This window comes from Trichomycterus rosablanca, chromosome 22, assembly GCF_030014385.1.
Source record: "Trichomycterus rosablanca isolate fTriRos1 chromosome 22, fTriRos1.hap1, whole genome shotgun sequence".
NCBI lineage: Eukaryota > Metazoa > Chordata > Actinopteri > Siluriformes > Trichomycteridae > Trichomycterus > Trichomycterus rosablanca.
This window is the reverse complement of record NC_086009.1, coordinates 18,000,903-18,013,976: the sequence shown is the minus strand read 5'-3', so window position 1 is coordinate 18,013,976 and position 13,074 is coordinate 18,000,903. Positions and strand designations below refer to the sequence as shown.

The 13,074-nt window shown below is 41.8% G+C and overlaps 1 protein-coding gene across 2 annotated transcripts in view; it reads right to left on the bottom strand.

Moving 5' to 3' along the window:
* Positions 1-657: 657 nt before the first annotated feature.
* The window catches only part of arhgdig (Rho GDP dissociation inhibitor (GDI) gamma), a 32,379-nt gene continuing 19,962 nt past the window's right edge, over positions 658-13,074 (bottom strand). For both annotated transcript variants that reach the window (XM_063019051.1, XM_063019050.1), the window contains exons 4-6: positions 2,651-2,727; positions 2,353-2,416; positions 658-2,197 (exon numbers count right to left, since the gene is read on the bottom strand). In XM_063019051.1, the coding sequence (XP_062875121.1) occupies positions 1,992-2,197; positions 2,353-2,416; positions 2,651-2,727 (347 nt within the window). In that variant the 3' untranslated portion in view covers positions 658-1,991. The remainder of the gene's footprint in view (positions 2,198-2,352; positions 2,417-2,650; positions 2,728-13,074) is intronic.

Genomic DNA, 13,074 nt, shown 5'->3' with positions numbered 1-13,074 from the left:
GCTTATAGTCCGGATTTAGCGCCATCTGATTTCCACCTTTTTGGATGCTCAAAGAAGCTTTAAGGGGAAGAAGATTTTTACGCTATGATGATGTGAAAGCAGCGGTGCATCAGTGGCTATGCACTCCACCAAAAACATTGTTTGCATCGGAAGGTGACTTTGAAAAAAAGTGATGTATTAAGTTTTTGAAATTTTAAGTAAAGAGTTAAAAAAAAGTGTGAAAACATTTTGAACCCTTGTATATTAATTCGTTTTTAATTATCCGTTTTATCCTGGTAAGGTCTCCACACTCACACCCAATTAACCTAATGCATGTTTTTGAGAGGTTGAAATTATGGAAGTCCCACAATAATGTGTTCACACAAAATGAGAAAGTATTAAAACTATAAAAAAGCATAGTTTTACTTTATTTGAAGAAATTATACCTCCTTCTGATCATGAAACACTAGATGCAAGACTGATACACCTTGGACAGAGCACCAGAACACTGCTTTATGCGACTTTTGGATGATACAGTTTTATTTTAACTCAGAAAACAAATGACCGATTTAAAAATTTAAGGACTCAGTCAATCAATATAAATCCTAGGCTAGGACAATCAACTGTGATAACACACATATGTCTTCTGTGCCAGTATAAATACCACATGAAGCCACGTTTTGATGGTTGTCTTTATTTAAAAAATGCACAATGCATGAAGAGATGTACAGTAACTTTTGATAACTCTTGATCATGATATTTTAGCTAAGAATTCACAAGCTAAAGACCAGACTTTGCCACAGCCACTGTGACTCAAAGGTGACCATTAAAAATCTAACAAAGAATCAAGGGAATCATCATGCAGTGCACATATATTCAGGATTACACCCAGTTATGAAAAATAGTTACATAAACACAGCTTACTTAATTTAGAAAAGTTTTTGGAAAGTAGTTTAGGAGGCTTCTCTCAAATTTTAAGGTTACTCATGTTCCAACTGTAGATTCTAACAGTTGTAGGACATATACAATTAAAGTCAGAAGTTTATATGCATTCAGTCAGTGAAAGTTGAACATTTACAGAAATCAGTAAAATCCCAAGACTGCCATGGCATCTATGAACCTTACAAATGTATGTTAACTTTTTACTTCAAGTGATGCGAAAGACCATTTAAAGAAAGACACTTGATGGCTGAATGTTTATTACAGTACTGAATAGATTTTTTAGTATCATCATAGCAAAAAAAAGAGAGAGAGAGAGACTAAACAAAGCAGCTGCAAAGAAAAAGGAATGACTCAGAGGCAGACATGACTCAAAAGCTGGACATCTATGAGATGAGCGTGTGTTTAATGTTCATTTGTTTACAACATGAAATTTTGAGCACAACTCTATCTTAAGTCAGCATTTCAATACTGTTTTTAAAGTATCACTTAGGACTTCTGTGCTAATCCAAATACTTTGTGCTTACTGCCAGAAAATCTTTCCCCTTTCCACCTTGTGCTGAAAGGTGCCACTCCTGTGACATAAGCGATAGACTCTAAGGCTACTGATGAGTTATAAAACAGTACTAAATGCACAACTTAAGCCCCCGTGCTAAACACCCAGCAGGTTTTTAAGAACATCTGGTTACAGCATCAGTACAGAATTCTAGCCACAATCGGTTCACACTGAGGCATGCACGGCTTTGCCCTAAACTCCGGCAATAACTTTTAAATGCATCGCAAGACATAATAATACACACATTTACAGTTCTAAACACACAAACTAACCTGAGCAAATGGGCACAAGGAATTTTTTCTGTCGTTAATACAGCATGTAACAAATATGTCTCCCCTAATTTCTTGCAATCCCTTGAGCCTAATTATAGAAATACTGTATTTTGCATGAAATTTACTCTTTTATAATTACAGAAGAGCCAATTATAAACCCCTCTTTCCAACTCTCTTTCCGTACACCTTTCCTACATGCAGTAGGCCCTGTGCAATGGCGCAGGTGCATTTGGGATGCAGCCCATTTACTCGGTGCTGTCCCAATCCTTCTTGATCTGCAGGTTCCATTCCCAGGACAGGTGATCCGTCTTGTCGTCATCAGTGAAGAAGGACTTGATGTGGTAGGTCCCTCGCACAATCATGCCCTTGGGAGCTTCCTCCACCGGAGTGAGGAACTCATGCTCCTCCACCCTTGGCCCATAGCTGCCCACCATGTACACAGCTTTATCCACTGAAAGCAGAAAGACAGAATTGTACAACCAAAGTAAATTTTAGTTGCCAAAACTGTATTTTATCTGTATGACTGCTGTGCCAAACAAATGGCAAAAATGGTGACATGCTTAATTATTAAGCATGTGTAAAAAACATGCCAGCTGATGCTCTTACCTCGAATGCCTTTTCGGTAGGTCAGATGCAGGTACTTTAGCCCAGACACAATATCCCTGTTGACCTGATGGAAAGAACCACACAAATATAAATAACATTTACATTACCACTCATTAGCAGTCCTGTATTACTAGGATTGAATTTATCTGGATTCTTGCATCATAAATGTAATTTGGGTGTTTATCAGTCCAGACATTTTTGACATAAATGACAGATGAAATAATGTAGGACAGACATACAGACATATACATGTGTACAGTACAATGAAATTCTTTAATATGCCGTTGTCATACTTCACCTTAAAATGGATCTTCACTCTGTAATCCACGCCTTCTTTCATGGTGAAGTTCTGCTTCTTCAAAGCCTCAAGGTCACCTACATTGAAAATGAAACACAGACATGGTCACCAGATCAAATCTTGACTCCACATTTAGTAATTAAAGCCAGAGGAGTAGAGATCCTAAACATTAGCTCCTCACTTTGGTGAAAAAAAGGCTCATGGTTGAGACGTGTTCACTGTAAAAGCCTTCTGCTCTGTTATCAATTTAGCCCTTGAAATTTGCCCTAAGTGCTTCATAATGGATTTGAGAAAGCTGAGATAGACTAGAAAATAGAGGCAGAGGAGTGATAAAAAAAATTTAAAAAAAAAGATTGCAAAGAAACAAAGAGGTCATAACATGGTCTGGTCATGTTATGAAAAATCCTACAGTGCATATTCTTTTATTTACAGTTAAACTGAAAATACCTGCAATTATTACTTACAAAACATGGTGACACTAATAGACAATCAAATTCAACACAAACCTGTAACAAACAACTGTACTTCAGGCTAAAAAAATTGTATATGTCATGTTTTTCAATTAATAGTGTGAGCTGTAAATGTGCCCTATATAAATAAACACAATATATAAATCCGCTCTTTTACTTCAAATCTGTTTATGTGAACCATGCATTAATGAAAACACAATGTAGAGGAGCTCAATAAAAACACTGTAAAGACAGATTCAGTATTATTGCTTCTCTTTCACACCGAAGCACAACATGCAATGCTAAAGGAGACAAAAGAAACCAAGCCCTGCAAAAATGTACAACTTATTCTACAGCATTTCTTAGACTGTACAAAGATGAGACAAAAGAAGGAAAGACAAATGCCAAAATCAAAACCTAAACCTGACTGTGAAGCACGGTGGAGGAAGTATCATGGTTTGTGGCTGCTTTGCTGCTCTACAGCTTGCAGTCATAGCAGGAACAATACATTCAAAACCATGTGTATGTATTTTACAGAAGAAGATGTAAAATATATGGTCAAAAGTTTTTGGACAACCGACCATTCACTTATTGGGCACCCCTTTCCAAAACCGTACCAATAATCATAAAGCTGCCATAATAGCTTTCACTCCTCTGGGAAGGTCTTCCACAAGATTCAGGAGTGTGTCTGTGAGAATTTATTTTTATTTAGTGAAAAGAACACCTACATTAAATAATTAGAAAGGTTGTTTACAGACTGTAAACTGGAAGCTGCAACAAGCCAATGAGTAAATTAATAAACAATATTGTTTAAAAAGAAGAAAGAAGAAGAACTGTATTAAGAAATAAGCCGGAGTTTTAGTTTCAGTTTATTCCTGTGCTCTGATTCACAGTGAAATATTCAGGTGATCTGCTATAGGCTCACCCTAAGAATTCAATTAGGGTTGCGAGATAAAACCCAACTTCCTGCTGCACTAATCTGGACATCAGTCAGGCTGAACCAATATCGCTGTAGCGAGGGTTTGTCAAGCCTGCAGTACAGTCAGCTTCACATGTCGTATCCACTGACACACTCCAGCTATCAGCTCAACCACATCTGTCAAAAAACCCGGAGAGTGTGTTTCATTCCAGTGGCTACCCCTTTCAGTGGCTGTCACTTAGGGCAGCGCTCTCGGCATGTCTGACTGCACCAGATCACGGCTTACTAATGGAGTGTCTACAAGAGATGGAAATCCTGTGAGAGAGCTTAGTGTGTGACAACTGCTAGGTGTATACAAATGCTCTTTTTGTCTATTGCTTTTTTCTTTTATTTATTTCCATTACATTGTTCTGATGAGTATACAGACAGTAGGAACTGCTGTTGCAGAGGCAAGGAAGTGACTCCTCATCATGTTGAGGCCATGTTGTTTGCATACGACTGTATTAGAATGTTAGAATCAAATCTAACATGACTATTAATGCGCATAAGCAAGCAAACTAAATATACGCTGATATCGGATTGGTGCGGTGAATAACAGAACAGAAGTCAGAGGATCTAAAAGAAAATCTACAGAGAGGATTGTTTGTTTATATTCATAGTTTGTATTAATTTAGGCACAAGCAAGTATTACTTTAGTCTCTTAGGACTTAAATAAAGATCAGACCATGTGGCCTTAAGGTGCAGCTGATGGTGTGGATGCTGCACAGCAACATGAAATCTAGGGACCTGGGTTTGTTTCTCGCCTCTGGTCATTGTATGTACAGGTCCTTCTCAAAAAATTAGCATATTGTGATAAAGTTCATTATTTTCCATAATGTAATGATAAAAATTAAACTTTCATATATTTTAGATTCATTGCACACCAACTGAAATATTTCAGGTCTTTTATTGTTTTAATACTGATGATTTTGGCATACAGCTCATGAAAACCCAAAATTCCTATCTCAAAAAATTAGCATATCATGAAAAGGTTCTCTAAACGAGCTATTAACCTAATCATCTGAATCAACGAATTAACTCTAAACACCTGCAAAAGATTCCTGAGGCTTTTAAAAACTCCCAGCCTGGTTCATTACTCAAAACTGCAATCATGGGTAAGACTGCCGACCTGACTGCTGTCCAGAAGGCCATCATTGACACCCTCAAGCAAGAGGGTAAGACACAGAAATAAATTTCTGAACGAATAGGCTGTTCCCAGAGTGCTGTATCAAGGCACCTCAGTGGGAAGTCTGTGGGAAGGAAAAAGTGTGGCAGAAAACGCTGCACAACGAGAAGAGGTGACCGGACCCTGAGGAAGATTGTGGAGAAGGGCCGATTCCAGACCTTGGGGGACCTGCGGAAGCAGTGGACTGAGTCTGGAGTAGAAACATCCAGAGCCACCGTGCACAGGCGTGTGCAGGAAATGGGCTACAGGTGCCGCATTCCCCAGGTCAAGCCACTTTTGAACCAGAAACAGCAGCACTGGACTGTTGCTCAGTGGTCCAAAGTACTGTTTTCGGATGAAAGCAAATTTTGCATGTCATTCGGAAATCAAGGTGCCAGAGTCTGGAGGAAGACTGGGGAGAAGGAAATGCCAAAATGCCTGAAGTCCAGTGTCAAGTACCCACAGTCAGTGATGGTCTGGGGTGCCATGTCAGCTGCTGGTGTTGGTCCACTGTGTTTTATCAAGGGCAGGGTCAATGCAGCTAGCTATCAGGAGATTTTGGAGCACTTCATGCTTCCATCTGCTGAAAAGCTTTATGGAGATGAAGATTTCATTTTTCAGCACGACCTGGCACCTGCTCACAGTGCCAAAACCACTGGTGAGTGGTTTACTGACCATGGTATTACTGTGCTCAATTGGCCTGCCAACTCTCCTGACCTGAACCCCATAGAGAATCTGTGGGATATTGTGAAGAGAAAGTTGAGAGACACAAGACCCAACACTCTGGATGAGCTTAAGGCCGCTATCGAAGCATCCTGGGCCTCCATAACACCTCAGCAGTGCCACAGGCTGATTGCCTCCATGCCACGCCGCATTGAAGCAGTAATTTCTGCAAAAGGATTCCCGACCAAGTATTGAGTGCATAACTGAACATAATTATTTGAAGGTTGACTTTTTTTGTATTAAAAACACTTTTCTTTTATTGGTCGGATGAAATATGCTAATTTTTTGAGATAGGAATTTTGGGTTTTCATGAGCTGTATGCCAAAATCATCAGTATTAAAACAATAAAAGACCTGAAATATTTCAGTTGGTGTGCAATGAATCTAAAATATATGAAAGTTTAATTTTTATCATTACATTATGGAAAATAATGAACTTTATCACAATATGCTAATTTTTTGAGAAGGACCTGTATACAGTTCTGCATGCTCTCCTTTTGTCCTTGTAGGCTTCGTTTTACCACATAGTAGGTGAGCGAATGTGTGATGGGTGTTGCCCTGATTGGAAGACTGGTGCTCTTGTGATAAGTTAAAATGATAACCTATGTGATAAGTTAAAATGATAATGCACTGTCATGCTGTTAAAAAGTAGTAAAATCTGCACTATTTAAAAAAAGAGGTTAAAATGTTAAAAACATTCAATTTAGCCATTGTTTTGTTGATTCTTAATTGTTAAAAATGAAGTTATATTATCTATGTAGCGTTATCTATGACACAGGTCTTGATCCACTAGTCGGAGATTTATTGCTTTTGCCTCCACTAGTGATGCTGGGGAAATCGCGGTGTTTTTCTCATTCCAGTAAAAGTTCTCACTGAGAAAACATCGCTTTATCACTCTCGTGATTATTTCTCCCCATTTTCAGGTATAATGTGTGCACTTTATTTTGTTCAGTGATTGTAATAGAAAAAGTGTATGTTAAAAGTTTGGAAGTTGTAGCGAAGTTTTGCTGAGTATGCTCAAGTGTGTGTGCGTGTGTGTGTGTGTGTGTGAAGCTCCAGCTCGTTAGCTGCATTAAACTCGTGGCTAATTCTAATGCAGTCACCATCTTGTGAATCCACATGTGCATGTTAACGAATGTATTTGCCAATTGTTTGAACATTGAACAGTAGTAACTCATGTCAGTTTAATGAGAGTTAACTCAGTTGTAGTTTTACATTTCTTATCCGTGTTGGAAGTGAGAAATACCTCAGAAAAATATTGTTAATTAGTTATATATGATTATATATGATATGATTTTGGAACATTAAGATATAGACATGTAGCCTTTAAAAAGGGTATTGTATTTTTCTGTTCCTTTATTATATCAAAGAAGGTAACAAATATGCTTTTACATCTGACATTGAGTATTGTAGCTAAGATGTTTGAGTACTGTAGCTAAGATGTGAGTAAATGATTTATGTATTTGTTAATTGATTCCAGTAAAAGTTCTCACTGAGAAAACATCGCTTTATCACTCTCGTGATTATTTCTCCCCATTTTCAGGGGTACAACATTTTGGAGGCACCGCTGGGATTGCTCTTCAGATGCCTGGTGTCCACATCCTGGGGGCCGGAGTCTGAGGTAGCTAATCTCCTTTCACAAAACAACCCAGGTGGGCTACAGGGAGAAGCGTGTTGCTGTTGGAGGAGCGCTGGAAGCTGGGTGGTTGAGAAAGTCACTTGAGGCCAACTAGAGATCATCAGAGACCCTGATCGCCCAGTTCAGAGCTAGTTCCTGCACAGTAAGTGTTGCCCCTGTCCCGCCAACATGACGTCAGCTTGGGAAGAACTACAGGAGGAGGTAGTGGGAGAATTACACACCCTAACTAAGGACAATTTGCTTAGAATCTGCGATTTTCTTAACATATCAGGCGAGCAAAGAGCCAGTGTTGAAGGAAAGTCCCGTATCTCACTAGTGACTCATGTAATGAAATACCTTGAGAGAGAAGAAATGGCAGAGTTAGAAGATGGTGGAATGTCAGAATTGCTGCTACTCAAAGACAAAATTGCAGATTTAGCTACCAGTACAAATAATGGGGCAGTACAAACAGAAGAAAAAAAGGAAACTGAACAGGCCACTTCTGCTACTGTGACTGTCAATGAGTCTAAGCACCAAACCCAATCTGCTGTAAGTCCACAAGTTAGCACACAGCCCTCTGTCAGTACTCAGCCACAACAGCCGGGTCCATACTGGCGCAAGGATTTCAAAATTTCGGGTCAAATAGGTGAACCAGGCCAGAAAGACAAATTGACATTTTCAAGTTTAGCTCACCAAATTGAAAATGGGCTAAATAGAGGGTACCATGAAATAGAAATAGTAGATGCTGTTATTAGAGCTATTTCTCCAGGTTCACAGCTACGCAGCTATCTGGAAGGAAAGTCCCATCTGACGCTTCCGACACTTCGACGCATCCTGCGCTCCCACTTCCAAGAGAAAAACGCTACAGAGCTCTACAAACAGCTAGCATCGGAAGCACAACAAAGCAAAGAAACGCCTCAGAGTTTTCTCATGCGAGTTTTTGATTTGAGACAAAAAGTGCTGTTTGCCTCTCAAGAGTCCGAATCAGGGCTCAAGTATGACCCAGCCCTAGTTCAGCGCATGTGTCTTCATACATTACTGACTGGTCTCCAGAACGACAGTGTCAGAATAGACATGCAGCCACTTCTATTAGATGCTGAGACCTCAGATGAGCTTCTCTTAGAAAGGTTAAATGTCGCCTGCGCTACTGAGGCTGAGAGAAAAACCAAAAGAAAGTCTAACATCCCACAGTCAACCACAAATGTGAATGTAGTGCAGTCAGAAGGTACTCCCTCTGCAAAGTGCCCGGTGAAAGAAACCAAAACCGGGGTTCCTTCTGAACTTTTAACAGAACTACAAGAGCTTAAAACGGGTGTAGCTTCTCTGAAGGGTCTCAGTGCCGAGATAGCTCAAATTAAAGAGACTTTACAGCAAACTAGGTTATTGCCATGGCCTGAAGCCTCATCTGCAGTTGGGCTAAATAGTAACGCTCAACCATTTGTCCCACCACAGCAGTTCTATAGCAATTATGGTCAGCTTCACGCACCTGGCCCAGTCTGGCCTCATTATGGACCTAACCAGTATCCCAGTCACCCTGCCCGAGTCCCACGGAGGTGTTTTCACTGCCAGCAAACAGGGGCTGAAGAACGCTGCATGCACTGCTACAGATGTGGAAGTGAAGAGCATTTTCAAGCTGGGTGCAAGATCAGAGGAACCAGACTGATTAGAGAGGCTCCTTTAAACAAGGAACGGTTACCACCACGGGACGAGTGTTAACCGTAGCTACCAAAGAGTCCCACAAATGCGCGACTTGTGACAGTGGGGATCCACTTGACAGACTGAAGCAATGCGCTCACTCGTTAAGTACCAATGAGAAGCTTGACTATAAAGTTGACCACCCTTACAGAGTCACCTCATTAGTTGGCAGGCAGTGTTTGATTGAATGCTACTTGAATGGCCACCGATTGCAGGCTCTATGGGACACAGGTTCTCAGGTGTCGATAATTGATGAACGATGGAAAGAGGAATATTTAGCAACTACCAGATTGAGGGATGTTTCTGAGATTCTAGACTCACCTGGTGATTTGACATTGACTGCTGCAAACGGTACTGAAATGCCATACTTGGGATGGCTTGAAACAACTTTCCAGCTAGCCTCTGAAACCAGTCCAACAGAAGAGCTGCTCATCCCAGTACTTGTAATGAAAGGTTGGCACTTGTCACATCCCATCATAGGCTTCAACGTTATCGAGCACATCTTGACAAAGACCAAAAGAGATAAACGCTATCATGCAGTAAGGAAAGCTTTTCCAAGTCTTAAAAGAAATACAGTGAAAGCCCTAATACAGGCTGTTAGCGCAGAGCAAGAAGCTGAGTATGCAGTAAAAACCAAAAAAGAGAAGGTTACAGTGTCAAAACACAGTAGCATTCAAATCAGCTGTCGTATCGCCACACAGCCTTTCAAAGAGGACATGACCATACTGTTTCAGCCGGACCTGAACTCACAGTGGCCGGATGGTCTTGAATTTTATGACACCTTAGTCAAAATCAAGAAAGGGGCACTACCGACCATCACACTTGATGTCTCCAACTCCACTGACCACGACATCTGTTTGCCAGGACGCACTTTAATTGGCACAGTGCAGGCTGTTATGACAGTCTTGCCTGCTCAGGTTTTTAAGGAAGCTGCAACACCAGTCACAGTGAGTCACACCAGCATGAAACCTGCAAATAACTCCAGTGAACAATGGGATCCACCTGTGGATCTAAGCCATCTTAGTGAGGGTCAGAGACTGGTGGTGAAACAGATGCTGAGAGAAGAATGTCAGTCCTTCTCAAGGTCAGATGACGATATTGGCTGTATTGAAAAATTGCACATGTCCATTTCCCTCAAAGACACTGATCCAGTAAAACGCACATACATATCAGTGCCTAGCCCTCTCTACCAGGAAATGAAAGACTACCTCCATGATCTAATAGTACAGGGCTGGGTCAGGAAGTCAAACTCATCGTATTCCTCACCTGTTGTGTGCGTTCGAAAAAAAGATGGCACACTTCGGTTGTGCATAGATTACAGAGACCTGAACCGAAAGACCCACCCCGACCGTCAACCCATTCCTCGCGTTCAGGACATTTTGGACAGTCTAGGTGGTCAGTCCTGGTTTTCTCTCTTAGACCAAGGGAAGGCTTACCACCAAGGCTTCATGTCTGAAGAAAGCAGAGCACGGACAGCCTTTGTAACCCCATGGGGCCTATATGAGTGGGTTCGCATTCCATTTGGTCTCATGAACGCACCTGCAGCTTTCCAACGCTGTATGGAGGAGTGTCTAGAAGGGCTCCGGGACAACATCTGTATTCCCTATTTAGATGACACACTGGTTTTCAGTAAAACGTTTGACAGTCATGTAAATGATGTGCGAAGAGTGCTACAACGGCTCCGGGAGTACGGCATAAAACTTAAACCAAGCAAATGTAACTTGTTCAAATCTGAGGTCCGTTATTTAGGCAGAATAGTCTCCGCGGAGGGTAGTAGAGTTGATCCAGCCGACTTAGAAGCTGTCAGGGCCCTGAAAGACATTAGTCCTCAGACGGTGGGCCAACTCAGAAAAATGCTTGGTCTTCTCACCTACTACCGGCAATACATCAAGGACTTTTCACAAAAAGCCAGCTGTCTATATGAGCTTCTGAAAGCAGACTCGGATGATGCTTCTCACAACGACAGGAAAACAAAAACAAGACCAAAGAAAGCGAGTCATGTTGTGCCCTCAAAAAAGCCAATTGTGTGGACCGACCAGCATCAGCAGGTACTTGAACAGCTGATTGACTGCCTGCTCCATCCACCAGTGTTAGGCTTCCCTGATTTCAGTCAGCCATTCATTGTACATACTGACGCGTCACACCAAGGGTTGGGTGCGGTATTATATCAAAAACAAGAAGGCAAACTGAGAGTTATCGCCTATGGTTCACGCACTTTGACAGCAGCAGAAAAAAACTATCATCTCCATGCAGGCAAACTGGAATTCCTGGCTTTAAAATGGGCCATCACTGATAAGTTCCGCGACTACCTGTACTATGCCCCAAGTTTCATTGTGTATAGTGATAACAATCCGCTCACGTACATTCTGTCAACTGCAAAGCTGAATGCGACCACTTCCAGGTGGGTTGCAGAGTTAGCGGATTTCCACTTCACCATAAGGTATAGACCAGGGAGGGAGAACAGTGACGCCGATGCCTTGTCGAGGATGCCACTGGATGTGGAGTCTCTAATGAGAGAATGTTCAGAGGAATTACCAAGCAATGCCATCGCTGCCGTCACTCAAGCTGTTGAGGTACAGGAAAAGTCCCTTGCAATTTGGCCATTTACAACTGCGACTATATCAGCTCCCGCTGAAGGTGAGTTAGCCACTGTGTCAATCAGCTCTATTCCGACAAAACAATTAAGAGAAGCACAAGAGTCCGATCAAGTCATCTCTCCTGTGTTAGAGAGTAAGCTCTCGGGTTTCAAGCCCACAGCTAAGGGGTTGCAGATGTTCAGTCCAAAAACTAAATGTCTGTTCAGAGGATGGGACAAATTGACTATAGATGATGGACTTCTGTATAGGGCCACTGCCACCCGCAAGCAACTGGTCTTGCCAGAAAAATACAAAGGGAAGGTGTTGGAAGAGCTGCACAACAACATGGGCCACCAAGGCATCGATCGCACAGTATCGCTGGTACGTGATCGCTTCTTCTGGCCACACATGCAGTCCGACATTGAGCACTATGTGACAAAAGCCTGTACTTGTCTAAAACAGAAAAAGCCCAGCCACGACCCAAGAGCCCCCTTGACCAATATTGTGACAACACAGCCATTCGAACTAGTCTGTATTGACTTTCTCCATCTGGACAAGTGCAAGGGTGGATATGAGTACATCCTTGTTGTTGTTGATCACTTTACCCGGTTTGCTCAAGCATATGCCACCACATCAAAGTCAGGAAAAACTGCTGCAAACCTTATCTTCAATGACTTTGCGCTGAAGTTTGGCTTCCCGGCTCGTATCCATCACGACCAAGGGGGAGAATTTGAGAACCAGTTGTTCAGCCAGTTAAAGAAACTTAGTGGAATAGCTGGGTCCAGGACAACACCCTATCACCCGATGGGAAATGGTCAAGTAGAGCGCATGAACCGGACATTGTTGCAAATGATGAAGACCTTGACTGAGATGCAAAAATCGAACTGGAAAGAATCCCTGAATAAATTGGTGTACGCCTATAACTGCACGCGTTGCGAGGTGACCGGCTACTCTCCATTCTATCTTCTGTACGGGAGGTCACCCAGACTTCCAGTTGACATACTTTTCAGGCTGCACACAGGGTCAGGCTCCAGTGATCAGCGAGATTATGTGAAGAAATGGAGACAAGGCATGGAGGAAGCATACGCCATTGCAAATCAAAATGCTCAAAAGGCTGCTGGACGGAGTAAAAGGTACTATGACGCGAAAATAAGGGGTCCAGTGCTACAACCTGGTGAGCGTGTTCTGATAAAAAACTTGACGCCCAGAGGAGGACCAGGTAAACTCCGGAATTATTGGGA